This window comes from Canis aureus, chromosome 12, assembly GCF_053574225.1.
Source record: "Canis aureus isolate CA01 chromosome 12, VMU_Caureus_v.1.0, whole genome shotgun sequence".
Classification (NCBI taxonomy): domain Eukaryota; kingdom Metazoa; phylum Chordata; class Mammalia; order Carnivora; family Canidae; genus Canis; species Canis aureus.
In genome coordinates this window covers 24465610-24480305 of record NC_135622.1, presented here as the reverse complement: position 1 = coordinate 24480305, position 14696 = coordinate 24465610, and the positions used below count along the sequence as shown (strand labels likewise).

Genomic DNA, 14696 nt, shown 5'->3' with positions numbered 1-14696 from the left:
ATTTACAAAGGCAAGATAATTCATTTCTATTTGCAGGGGTTATAGTGATGGCTGGAAATTCAATCAAGAAAGCTTCCAAGAGGTGATGTTACAGTTCAGACTTGAGGGACAAGCAGGAGTCCCATGGGCAAAGAAGAAATGGGATGAGGAAAGGAGGGTAAAGAGAAGGCTGAAGACATGGGAAGTTCCATGCTGGGAAATATGAGAGCAGTATGTACAGTGAGAGATAATCTGGGAACACAGGGGCCAGGTTATGAAAAGCTTTAGTTTTCTTTTTTCTTTCTTTTTAAAAAAATATTTATGTATTTATTTAGAGCAAGAGAAGGCATGTGTGCACAAGGGGGGGCAGGGATGTGGAAGGGCCAGAGGGAAAGAATATCCAAGCAGATCGTGTAGAGCATGGATCTCACCACCCATGAGATCAGGAACTGAACTGAAACCAAGAGTTAGATGCTCAGCTGACTGAGCCACCTAGGTGCTCCAGCTTCACTTTTTAAAGAGCTTGGACCAAGAATTCAATGAAGGATTCTGAGCAGATAGGTGACATGACTAGATTGTATTTCAGAAAGTTCATTCTGGCAGCTGTGCAGAGCAGTTATTTCAATCTCATTTGACAGCAACTTTATTTTTTAAAAAAGATTATTTATTTTAGAGAGACAGAAAGCAAAAGAAAGAACATGAATGGAGGGGGAAGGGCCAAGCAAGGGAGAGGGAAAAGCAGACTCCCTGCTGAGCAGGGAGCCCGACGACCACGATGATGATGACGACGACAACTATGACAACGAGGACCACAGGGGATTGATCCCAGGACCCTGGGCCCATGACCTGAGCCAAAGGCAGATGCTTAACTGACTGGTGCCCAGGTGCCCAACAGTAACTCTTAATAAGAAATTCATTTTATACGGTGACCTAGTACGTACATATATGTGTGTCTACAAATATATATATATAATATTTACCCCTACTGTCTGCAATTCACTCTATTTTCTATTTTATCCTATTTTTTTAAAACTTTTGAGGTGTAACATCTTTTGTCAGATTTTAAGGGTCCAGTTTAAGGTGTTTTTGCATATGCAAATATCAATGTAACTACCCCTGGATCATGATGTAGAACATATTCAGAGCCTCAGAATGCTCCTTTCTTCCCCTTCCCCGTCAATACCAGCCATACCTTCCTCTGAGAGAAGTCACTAGTCTACCTGTCTGGTCTATTTGTCTATGTTGTGCTAATACCACACTCTCTGTTTACTTGTGTTAGCCCCAGTACACAGAATGGTGCCTATTGTGTAATAGATTTTCAGTACATATTTGTTGAAATGAATACTATTTGTTGAAATGAATCTGTTGAAATGAATGCTTGCTTTGGACCATCTCCTACTGACCATCCCAGATCATTTCTCTTGATCCAGAGAGATCTGTCTGTCTCAAATTCCCAATTGTCCTTAAAATGGCCCATCCTGTCCAATTATGATACAGTCACCTTGAGGATCCAGAAGCGTTTCATACCTACGATAAGGTCCTAATCCATAGGGTTTAGATTTTTAGGGAATTTTTTCTTCTTTTGGTAACTTTTTACTTTTATGTAATCTAAAACTTAAAGAAAAGTTAAAAAAAGAGTGCAAAGAACCTTATATATTCTTTATCTAGATTGATTGTCCACATTTTGCCCCCTTTGCTTTATTATTGCTTTTTCTACTCTATGAGAGTTAATTGTATACACTATTTCACCTTACTCTAAATAACTGAGTGTGTGTTTCCTGAACAACAAATATATTTTCTTATATAATCACAATCAAAATCAGGAAATTGAATAGTGATATGTTATTACCTAACTTACATTCCATATTCAAATATTGTCAGTGTTTTTAATAATGCCACTTATAGCTATGTTTTTCCCCAGTTAGGACCCAATACAGGATAATGCACTATATTTAGTTACATCTCTTTAGTCTTTTCGTTTGGAAAAGTTCCTCAGCTTTCTTTGTCTCCTACGACAGACATTTTTGGAAAATATAGGCCAATTTATTTTATAGAATGCTCCTCAGTTTGGGTATTCCAGGTGTATTTCATAATTAGATTCAGATCATGCATGTTTGAAAGGAATACTTCACAAGTGAGGTTGCGTCCTTCTCAGTGCTCTATATCAGGAGGCACAGGTTTGTCCTAATACTGATGATGTTAACTTGATTTCTTAGTTAAGGTAGTGTCTGCAAGGTTTCTTTACTGTAACAATACTATTTTTCTTTTTGCAATTAATCAATAATTTGTAGGAAATACTTTGAAACTATGTAAATATTGTTTCTCATCAAGCCTTCATTCACTAGCTTTAGTATCTATTGATAATTCTTGCCTAAATCAATTATTACTATAGAGGCTGCAGAGTAATGATTTTCTAACTCCATCATTTCTCCTATATAGATTAATTGGTATTCTTCTGTGAAAAACAGCTCTTCCTTCTCCCCCATTTATTCAGGTATATTTCTGTTATGAATACTGACACACAGATTTTTATTTCATGTAAAGGCTTGTAATCTTATACTATTATTATTTATTTTAATGCTCAAATCTGTTCAGATTTGGTCAGTGAGAGTCTTTTGACATGAGTAATCATTCTTTGAGTACTTCTTTGCTGTCATAATTTTGCACTTTCCCCTGTCCTACTCCTGGAATCAGCTATTTCATTAAAGAGCCTTGGCTCCCTTTCATGGAGAACAGATATTTAGAACTTATCATATTAGGTATGCATATTGCTCTTGAGGTTTCCTTTCTTCTAATTCCTATCAGCAAACAGAACTAGGAAATTTACGTATGTTGTATGAATATATGTATTCATTTTCATATATTCATTTTTTTTGATCTATGAGTACTAAGACTTCCAATTCCAATGCAAGAACACAGGTGCCTTCTAATTTCTCCCCTTACATATTTGTAAATAAATCCTTTTGCTAACAGTGAGAAACCTGGTTGACATTATCCTCAATATATTTATTCTTTTGCTCAATCTTATTTTTAAAAATATTTTATTTATTTATTTGGGAGAGAGAAAGAGAGAGAGAGAGAGAGAGCACAAGCAAGGGGGAGTGGCAGAGGAAGAGGGAGAAGCAGGCTCCCTACTGAGCAGAGTCTGATGTGGGGGCTCAAACCCAGGACCCTGGGATCATGACCTGAGCCAAAGGCAGATGCTTAACTGACTGAGCCACTCAGGAGCCCTTCATTTGCTCTATCTTAGAATCTTTTAGTGACATATTTTTATTTGCAGAACTAAATCCTTTAAAATTTTAGTCTTGAAATTTAATTTTAATGATTCAGAGTAATTATGTTAAAATGAAATTTATTTGGCTCTTACCCTGGCATCAGGATTATCATCGAATTGTGCTCTAATAAATGTGTCAAAAGAATCCCAGTAGTTTTCAGTTAGATTGCCACCCAAAGACCATAAATAACAGAATACAAAAGTCTGACATAGTACTGTATTCAATTTTGTTTGTTCCTGAATGAACAAGGAGAAAGAATTTTAGTATTTTATTTAACTTTATAAACAGAATCCTTAAATTGCAAAGCCAAGCCAAAAGACTGCTTTCTTTTGTTTAGGCTTATGCATTTTAAAAAGGGTACAATATATGTTTCTTATGGTTGACTCAAGAGTTCACAGAGCAATGTTTTACGTATTTAAATACACTGAGGAGAAAATGAATGGCAAGGGATATGTAGGAAAAAGCTCAAGGCTGTCTTTCAATGGACTATTATCACTTTGTTTACACCTCCGTGAAGGTATTTAAGCAGCTGCTAGGCAGACACATACTGGGAATGTGTTGCAGAATGTGTTGTACACTGTAGGAAGTTTAAATACTGAGTACAAAAGTAAACTATAGGTTCTCTTACATTCCTTCCAATTTTGAGATTCTGTGAATCTATTCATAATCATTACTCCACTAAAAAATTAACTTAAAAATAAAAAATGATTGTTTTACAGAAAATTGTTATTTGCAAAGTATCTATACAACAATCTCATGTTCCTAGCCTTATAGCAGTGAGAAAAACCTTTCATACCATTGTCAAATTAACTCCATCTTTCCCAAGTATCAAAGACTCCAGTAAGCAACATAGTGTAGTAACCTTGCTGATGTCCACTTGTGGGATTGCTTGGCCACATTTTTTATTGATAAAATGTAAACCATCATCAACATAACGTTGGAAAAGGTTCAGTATATATTCTTGGGTTTCTTCATTCAGCTGAAAATCATATAAACAAATAATATTTTAGTAAGACTAGATGAAATATGTAAGCAAATTTAGAAATGGGTTAGTTTAAATCTGTGTATTGCAATATGTTCTGTGACTTTTATTTTTTTTAAGATTTTATTTATTTATTCATGAGAGACACAGAGAGAGAGAGAAAGAGAGACAGAGACACAGGCAGAGGGAGAAGCAGGCTCCACGTAGGGAGCCAGATATGGGACTCGATCCTGGGACTCCAGGACCACACCCTGGGCTGAAGGCAGGCACCAAACCACTGAGCCACCCCGTGTCCCTGTTCTGTGACTTTTAGATTAAAGGGTATAAACATCACAAGATATGAAACAAATTGAGATAAAAAAATCTGATTTGGAAGAGACATATAGAGGAGATTCTGGGTAGTGGACAATGTCTTATAATCATTTGTTAACTGTCAATATATGTTTCATGCAGTCTTATAATTAAGAACAATTAAAAACAAGAAATATAAAAAACAGCAATTTAAAAATCTATGTAAGGAGAGGAATAATTCCCAAAGATTTAAAAAGAATGTAGCCCTTCTCAGCATTCCTATTTAACATTGTACTGGAACTCTTAGCTAATGCAGTAGGACAATAAAAAGAAGTAGAGTACACAGAAGGAAGAAAAAAATGTCTTTGTTCACAGATGACATGATTGTCTATGTAAGAATTTACCAAAAACTCCTGGAACTAATAAGCACTTATAGCAAGGTAGTAGGATGCAAAGTTGTCAATTGCTTTCGTATATACCAGCAGTGAATAATTGGAATTTGGCATAAAATATATAACACCATTTATATTAGCACAAAAAATGAAATACTTAGGTATAATTCCAACAAAATATGTACAAGAGCTAAATAAGAAAAACTACAAGACTCTGATGAAAAGATAGAGATGAGCGAAGTAAACTGAAAGATATTCAATGTGTATGGACAGGAAGATCCAATATTGTTAAAATGTCAATACTTCCTAACTTAATCTATAGACTCAATATAGTCTGAATCAAAACACCAGGAAGTTATTTTGTGTATTTCAGCATACAGAGAGGCAAAATACCCAAAATAGCATAATATTGAAGAACAAAGTTAGAAAGCTGACGTTATCTGACTTCAAGACTTACTATAAAGTGACAGTAATCAAGACAGTGTGATACTGGCAAAAGAACAGACACATAGATCGATGGAACAGAATAGAGTCCATCCAGAGATAGACTCATACAAATATAATCAACTGATCTATGACAAAGGAGCAAAGGTAATCCAATGGAGAAGGGATGGTGTTTTCAACAAATGGTGTTGTAACAACTAGACATCTATGCACAAAAAAATATGAATGTAGACACAGATATTACACCTTTCACAAAAGTTAACTCAAAATGAACCACAGACCTAAATGTAAAAAGCAAAACTATAAAAACTTTTAGAAGATAACAGATGAGAAAATCTAGGTGACCTTAGGTTTGGAAATGGTTTCCAGAACAATGCCAAAAGCTCAAACCATGAAAGGATATTTGATAAGCTGGACTTCATTAAAATAAAGAAGTTGTGTTATCTCTTTCTGTGTCTCTCATGAATAAAAAATAAAATCTTAAAAACAAAACAAAATAAAACTTGTGTTCTGTGAAAGATTGTAAAAAGAATGAAAAGACAAGCCGGGCTGGGAGAAAATTTTTATAAAACACACACCCTACAAAGAACTTGTCTCCAAAATATTATAAAGAACTCGAGGGAGGCGGGGCAAGATGGCAGAAGAGTAGGGTCCCCAAGTACCTGTCCCCACCACATTACCTAGGTAACCTTCATATCATCCTGAAAACCTACGAGTTCGGCCTGAGATTTAAAGAGAGACCAGCTGGAATGCTACAGTGAGAAGAGTTCGCGCTTCTATCAGGTAGGAAGACGGAGGGGGGGTGGGGGGAAGAAGTAAAGAAACAAAAGGCCTCCAAGGGGGAGGGGCCCCGCGAGGAGCCGGGCTGAGGCCGGGGCGAGTGTCCCCAGGACAGGAGAGCCCCGTCCCGGAGGAGCAGGAGCTGCACCGACCTTCCCGGGCGGAAAGGGGCTCGCAGGGAGTTGGAGCAGGACCCAGGAGGGCGGGGATGCCCTCGGGCTCCCGGGGACACTAACACTCGGGACAGTGCGCCGAGCTCCCTAAGGGCTGCAGCGCCCACGGCGGGACTGGAGCAGCTCGGAGGGGCTCGGGCGTAGGAAGAGGCTCCGCGGAGGGGGCTGCGGGCGGGAGCGCGAATCCAACAGCGCAGGCTCCGGAGCACAGGGCGCCGGACACAGCCCAGGATCCGGCCTCTCCCCGGGACAGATACTAGCCAAGATACTAGCCAATAGGATCCAACAATACATTAAGAAAATTATTCACCATGACCAAGTAGGATTTATCCCCGGGACACAAGGCTGGTTCAACACTCGTAAAACAATCAATGTGATTCATCATATCAGCAAGAGAAAAAACAAGAACCATATGATCCTCTCAATAGATGTAGAGAAACCATTTGACAAAATATAGCATCCATTCCTGATCAAAACTCTTCAGAGTGTAGGGATAGAGGGAACATTCCTCAACATCTTAAAAGCCATCTACGAAAAGCCCACAGCAAATATCATTCTCAATGGGGAAGCACTGGGAGCCTTTCCCCTAAGATCAGGAACAAGACAGGGATGTCCACTCTCACCACTGCTATTCAGCATAGTACTGGAAGTCCTAGCCTCAGCAATCAGACAACAAAAAGACATTAAAGGCATTCAAATTGGCAAAGAGAAAAAAAATTGGCAAAGAAGAAGTCAAACTCTCCCTCTTTGCCGATGCCATGATACTCTACATAGAAAACCCAAAAGCCTCCACCCCAAGATTGCTAGAACTCATACAGCAATTAGGCAGTGTGGCAGGATACAAAATCAATGCCCAGAAATCAGTGGCATTTCTATACACTAACAATGAGACTGAAGAAAGAGAAATTAAGGAGTCAATCCCATTTACAATTGCACCCAAAAGCATAAGATACCTAGCTATAAACCTAACTAAAGAGGTAAAGGATCTATACCCTAAAAACTATAGAACACTTCTGAAAGGAATTGAGGAAGACACAAAGAGATGGAAAAATATTCCATGCTCATGGATTGGCAGAATTAATATTGTGAAAATGTCAATGTTACCCAGGGCAATTTACACATTTAATGCAATCCCTATCAAAATACCATGGACTTACTTCAAAGAGTTAGAACAAATTATTTTAAGATTTGTGTGGAATCAGAAAAGACCCCGAATAGCCAAGGGAATTTTAAAAAAGAAAACCATAGCTGGGGGCATCACAATGGCAGATTTCAGGTTGTACTACAAAGCTGTGGTCATCAAGACAGTGTGGTACTGGCACAAAAACAGACACATAGATCAATGAAACAAAATAGAGAATCCAGAAGTGGACCCTCAACTTTATGGTCAACTAATATTCGACAAAGGAGGAAAGACTATCCACTGGAAAAAAGACGGTCTCTTCAATAAATGGTGCTGGAAAATTGGACAGCCACGTGCAGAAGAATGAAACTAGACCATTCTCTTACATCAGACACAAAGATAAACTCAAAATGGATGAAAGATCTAAATGTGAGACAAGAGTCCATCAAAATCCTAGAGGAGAACTCAGGCAACACCCTTTTTGAACTCAGCCCCATAACTTCTTGCAAGATACATCCACGAAGGCAAGAGAAACAAAAGCAAAAATGAACTATTGGGACTTCATCAAGATAAGAAGCTTTTGCACAGCAAAGGATACAGTCAACAAAACTCAGACAACCTACAGAATGGGAGAAGATATTTGCAAATGACGTATCAGATAAAGGGCTAGTTTCCAAGATCTATAAAGAACTTATTAAACTCAACACCAAAGAAACAAACAATCCAATCATGAAATGGGCAAAAGACATGAACAGAAATCTCACAGAGGAAGACATCGACATGGCCAACAAGCACATGAGAAAATGCTCCGCATCACTTGCCATCAGGGAAATACAAATCAAAACCACAATGAGATACCACCTCACACCAGTGAGAATGGGGAAAATTAACAAGGCAGGAAACCACAAATGTTGGAGAGGATGCAGAGAAAAGGGAACCCTCTTACACTGTTGGTGGGAATGTGAACTGGTGCAGCCACTCTGGAAAACTGTGTGGAGGTTCCTCAAAGAGTTAAAAATAAATCTGCCCTACGACCCAGCAATTGCACTGCTGGGGATTTACCCCAAAGATGCAGATGCAATGAAATGCCGGGACACCTGCACCCCAATGTTTCTAGCAGCAATGGCCACAATAGCCAAACTGTGGAAGGAGCTTCGGTGTCCATCGAAAGATGAATGGATAAAGAAGATGTGGTTTATGCATACAATGGAGTATTACTCAGCCATTAGAAACAACAAATACCCACCATTTGCTTCAACCTGGATGGAACTGGAGGTTATTATGCTGAGTGAAATAAGTCAATCGGAGAAGGACAAACATTATATGGTCTCATTCATTTGGGGAATATAAATAATAGTGAAAGGGAATAGAAGGGAAGGGAGAAGAAATGGGTGGGAAATATCAGAAAGGGAGGCAGAACATGAAGACTCCTAACTCTGGGAAATGAACTAGGGGTGGTGGAAGGGGAGGAGGGCAGGGGGTGGGGGTGAATGGGTGACGGGCACTGAGGGGGGCAATTGACGGGATGAGCACTGGGTGTTATTCTGTATGTTGGCAAATTGAACACCAATAAAAAAATAAATTTATTATAAAAAAAGGAACTTGAAAAACTAAAAAATAGGAAACAACCCAATAAAAAATGAGCAAGATTTGAATAGGCACCTCACCAAAGGAGATATTCAGATGATAAATAAGCATATGAAAAAACATACATGATAACCTATTGGAGAAAGGCACATTAAAGCAACAAGACATACCTATTTGAATGGTGAAAATCTAAAACACCAGTATCACCAAATGCTGGTGAGGATGTGCAGCAAGAATTCTTATTCATTGCTGGTGGGAATGCAAAATGGTATAGCACTTTGGAAGATGAACTGGCAGTTTCTAATAAAGCTAAATAAAATTTTATCATAAAATCCAGCAATCATACTCCTAGGTATTTTACCCAAGTGAATTGAAAACTTACATCTACACAAAAACAGATAAACATACAGATGTTTACAGCTTTCTTCATAATTGCCCAAACCTGGAAGCTCAAGATGTCCTTCAGTAGATGAATGGATAGACTTAGTAAATCCATACAGTGGAATATTATTCAGCACCAAAAAGAAATGAGCTATCAAGCCACAGAAAGACAGAGAGGAAACTTAGAAGCGTATTATTAAGTGAAGGAAGCCAATCTGAAAAAACTACATGACATTCCGAAAAAGGCAAAACTATGGAGACAATAAAAAGATGAATGGTTGCCAGGGGTTGGGAGGGATATGGATGGATGCATGGGTACAGTACAGATTTTAAGTCAGTGAAACTATTATGTATAATTATATAAGAGTGGATACGTGACATTACATACTTGTCCAAACCCACAGAACTATACAACACAGAAAGTGAACACCAACATATACCATGCACTTTAGTTGATAGTAATATATCAGTAATGTTTCATCAATTTTAACAAATCACTTTTAACAAATGTACCACGCCAGTGCAGGATGTTAATAGGAAAAACTATATTTGGAGGAGGAGTATATATGATAACGCTCTGTACCTTCCATTAAACGTTTTTTATAAACCTAAGAGTGCTTTAAGTAACACCGCCTATTAATTTAAAAAGAAGAGTATATTTGGGAAAGTTTAAAATCTTATGGTAGTTCATGATACATTCTCAATTCTGAGGATTATTTTCTTTGATAATGTACTCTGAAACTGGAACATATTATTGTTCAAATGTTGATGCCTAAGAATGAAAAAAAAATAATTTCCTGATTCATCTTTGGAGGAGGAGAGGCAGAAAAAAATGGCTCTCTGGAGTGGGGGCTGGGTTGGGATGCAACACCTCCAAAGCTCCCTTGTTAAGCTAAGGCAAAGAGAACTCTTGTTTTAGAATGGAGAGGGTGCAGAAGGTGATATAGACCTGAGCTGTTCCATATAATAAAGTGGCATGTTTTCTCCGAGGTAAAAACTCATCTTGGGCCAGAGACCTAAGATTGGGTGGGAGGTAAACTGGCTTTCCTTTCTCTCAGAGGTGATAGGGGCTCTACAATCTAAAAACAATGACAGTGCCTGGATTGAAATGTTCTTTTTCTGCCTTGTGATTCCCTCATTGTCCCAAGCCTTCTGCAGAGTCTTTTAATGCCCCAGCCTGTGCTAGCTGTGTTTGGGGGACTTGAGGAAGCAGTTTGTATTTGTCCTGGAGAGGAACCAATCTGCAGAGAAGCCAGGGAGAGTGGGCAGGAATCAGTGCCTAGGCAGCCTGGCAGGCTGAGGTAACAGATAATGACAGATTTGGGGAGGATATTAACATTTCTGGAGCATCTCAAGAATTCTTAGGGAGAGGCACTGGATATAATGTTGGAATGTCCTCCATGAAGCACAATGAGATCTCTTAACTTACTGCAATTTGGGCACACCAGGGCCTCCATCTTGACAGATGGATATATTGTGGAGTATCTGGTTGTCCTTACTTTTTTAGAAATACTCTTCATCCACGTTTTAACATAAGGCATCCATTTCAGTTCTTCAGGATCCACGAACACCATTCCGCATCGACTGACTGTTGCTGGAGAGGCAACCCTTAGATCTTGCACCTAAAATCCAAGGAAGTTGAACAAAAAGTAGTTAATTATACTTCCTAATTCTTCCACCTTCAATGTTCATGGATCACATGTTTAAACTTAACACTGAAAGCTTTGTATACAGGAGAGACAGCCTTAAGTAATCAAAAATGGAGGAGGAAAGGTAAGTGAGGCATAAGGTGAAAAACCCCACACAAATATAAGAGGATAATGTTAAATAAATCCTTATGGGAAGGTAGAAGTATTTCTTTCTTCCTCTCTTTGCTTTTCACTTCTTTACTTTTTCATTCTTATATCTCATACATAGCTGAATGCCTAGCACTTAGTAGGCATTTGATCCATGTTTGGTGAATGGGTACAGTAGGGGTGGTAGCTTCCAGAATATTTTACAGCTCTATTAGGTGCACATTCCTCTTCCAATCCCTTCACCAATATTCATGCCACAGAGGGATAATTTATTCATAGTAAATATAACTTTTTTTTCTTAGAAAGTATTTCAAATTATGTAACATCATCAAGCTATATATTAATTATTTCCAAAAGAAAGGAAACAAGTGCTAAGGAAGATTTATTTTATTTCTTGTTTAGAGAGAAACAGGAATATCTAAGAGTCTTTGGTTCTCAGGATACACACTCTATTATAAAAGGACAATTTGATAAGTATGTAAACAATTTCGTATATAAACAAAACACCATGGTAGGCCTTATAGATAGTAAATGATATATCAACAAGAAAAAAATTGATGATGGCATGCCAATCTAATGAATGATTTTATGCCACAGTAAGGCATATAATATATATTTACCTCAAAAAGCATGTGGATTTGAGGTGTGAGTTTGATCCTCTCACTGTTAGCCAGACAGAGCATCTTGTTATCATCCAATACTGTATTCATATTTTCAATCCAAAGAGCATCCACGGGCCCATCACTGATGATCCATTTATGGTCTTCTGAAGTGTCATTCACAGCTGCTCGGACACTTAGTGCCATCAAACCATCTTTCCACTCCAAGGTTATGTTGTTAACTTCACCATATAATTCACCCATTGTAATTGATTTAGGATTAAGAACGTACGTTTTAACTGGTTGGTAAAAGGGATTGTCTACACCAAGTTTATGCAAATTCCCTAAAGTTTCTGCTAGTATTTGGTAAACTGTGGTCTTGCCCCCTCCTGTTGGCCCAACTAACATCACACCATGTCTTACCAGCATAGTTTCATAAAACTGTATTACTTTTTTAACCATACATATCTCAGGCTGAAGATTCTTTTTACTCATGACATCTATAATTGTTGACTGCAATATACCATAATCATGTTCTGGAATTTGGACTCCAGGAAAAAGATCAGATATGATTCCACTGAAAAAACAAAAATAAAACCATCAGTTATTGATATTTCCCAATTTGTTACAGTTAATTTATTACAATCATTGATTACATTGAATCTTCTTTTTCTCCTTGATCTTTTCTTCTGAACATGCACAGTTCTAGTCTGTCCAATGTGTTATACCAGAATCTAATATTTCTCTGATATTGTATATGATTCTTTTTGTTTCTTGTACAGTACACCAATGTTCTTAAGTACATTGGGAGCTTCTTGAGGTAAGGAATATTTCTTATGTGTTTGTATTGTCCACAGTACATGGCATAGAACCAAACATAGAAAATGATGAATTTATCAATTTATTTAAAAAATTATATTTATATCTCAATTTCTTCCAAAAGCATTTATGCATGCTTATAACTGAATGGGCATTTAGAAAACTAAGATGGGAATAGAAATAGAAATTAGTAGTAGGTTAAAAAAAGGGAGTAAAGGGAAAGTTAACTGTTTCTGTGAGAAGCAGATAATATGAGATATTTCTATGGGTAAAAAAGAAGCTAAATTCTTACCTCATACTATATACACAAATATATTTGAAATGCAGTAGAGTTTAGTATGAAATGACAACAAAAATACTAGATGAAAATGTAAGAGATGTATTTTGCAACACTATGGTTAAGAAGGACTTTCAATTTATTTTATTTTATTTAAAATTTTTAAAAGATTTTATTTATTCATGAGAGACACAAAGAGAGAGAGAGAGAGAGAGAAAGAGGCAGAGGGAGAAGCAGGCTCCATGTAGGGAGCCCGACGTGGGACTTGATCCTGGGTCTCCAGGATCAGGCCCCAGGCTAAAGGCTACGCTAAACCGCTGAGCCACCTGGGCTGCTCTATTTTATTTAAATTTTTAAAAAGTTTAAAATCTAGTTAACAGACAGTATAATATTGGTTTCTGAGTAGAATTCAGTGATTCATCACTTACATACAACACCCAGTGCTCATTATAACAAGCACCCTCTTTAACACCCACCCTCCATCTAGCCAAGGTCTTTCTAAGGAAGATAAGAAATCTACAACTATTATTTTTAAAGTTGGTAAAGTGACAAACAAGCAAAAACCCATAAACTAGTGTGAGATAAAAGGTTTTATCTATAAACTTAAAGAATGATAGACTTAGAAAAGTATTTCCAATTTATATACCACATGAAGTTTATGATTTCTTACAAATCAATAAAAAAGAGCACAATAGAAATATGCTCTAAAAATAAATGTAAATGACTAATGACACAAGAAATAATGCTCCATGGCATTAAAAATTAAAGAAATGCATATTAAAATAGTGTACAACTTTTGGTCACTCTCTAAAACATTTAAAAGGAAACAGGTATTGTCATAAAATCATTTGTATAAATGTAAATATCTTTGGACAATGCTTTAATAGAATCTATCTAAATTAAAAATACTCATACTCGGGGATCCCTGGGTGGTGCAGCGGTTTGGCGCCTGCCTTTGGCCCAGGGCGCGATCCTGGAGACCCGGGATCGAATCCCACATCAGGCTCCCTGCATGGAGCCTGCTTCTCCCTCTGCCTGTGTCTCTGCCTCTCTCTCTCTCTCTGTGACTATCATGAATAAATAAATAAAATCTAAAAAAAATAAAAATAAAAAAATAAAATAAAAATACTCATACTCTGTAAAACCTAGGAAACTGGGATGCTTGGGTGGCTCAGAGGTTTAGCGCTGCCTTCAGCCCAGGGCGTGATCCTGGAGACCCAGGATTGAGTCCCACGTCAGGCTCTCTGCATGGAGCCTGCTTCTCCCGCTACCTGTGTCTTTGCCTCTCTCTCTCTCTCCCTCTCTCTTTGCCTCTCTCTCTCTCTCCCTCTCTCTCTCTCTTTCTCTCTATGTGTCTCTCATGAATAAATACATAAAATCTTAAAAAAATTAAACCTAGGAAACTTATGTACTAGAATATCACTTTATAGAAGTATCATAGGTGTGCAAAGATAAAGGTGTAGGAATTTTAATCATTGTGTTTTGCCAAAAGACAGTAGACATGTTCTGGAAATGAGAAGATCTGACAGGACAAAAGCAAAGGAAACTTCAACACCATCATAAGTGGGCATCCCAGGATGATCAATGTGTAACAGATAATGGACAAACAATCCAGATTAGAGCAGAAGAACAGAGGGCTCCAAAGAGACAAATTTGCTAGAATGTCTTATATAATTAAAGGGGTTTTAAAATTTTATTTTGTTTTATTTTTTAAAGATTTTATTTATTTATTCATTAGAGAGAGAGAGAGAGAGAGAGAGAGAGAGAAGCAGAGACACAGGCAGCGGGAGAAGCAGGC

At 37.6% G+C, this 14696-nt stretch overlaps 1 protein-coding gene across 9 annotated transcripts in view; it reads right to left on the bottom strand.

Moving 5' to 3' along the window:
• DNAH6 (dynein axonemal heavy chain 6) overlaps positions 1-14696 on the bottom strand; it is a 232589-nt gene that overhangs the window by 116120 nt on the left and 101773 nt on the right. For all 9 annotated transcript variants that reach the window (XM_077843082.1, XM_077843081.1, XM_077843075.1 and 6 more), the window contains 4 exons: positions 11824-12379; positions 10907-11029; positions 4051-4233; positions 3347-3490 (listed from right to left, as the gene is read on the bottom strand). In XM_077843082.1, the coding sequence (XP_077699208.1) occupies positions 3347-3490; positions 4051-4233; positions 10907-11029; positions 11824-12379 (1006 nt within the window). The remainder of the gene's footprint in view (positions 1-3346; positions 3491-4050; positions 4234-10906; positions 11030-11823; positions 12380-14696) is intronic.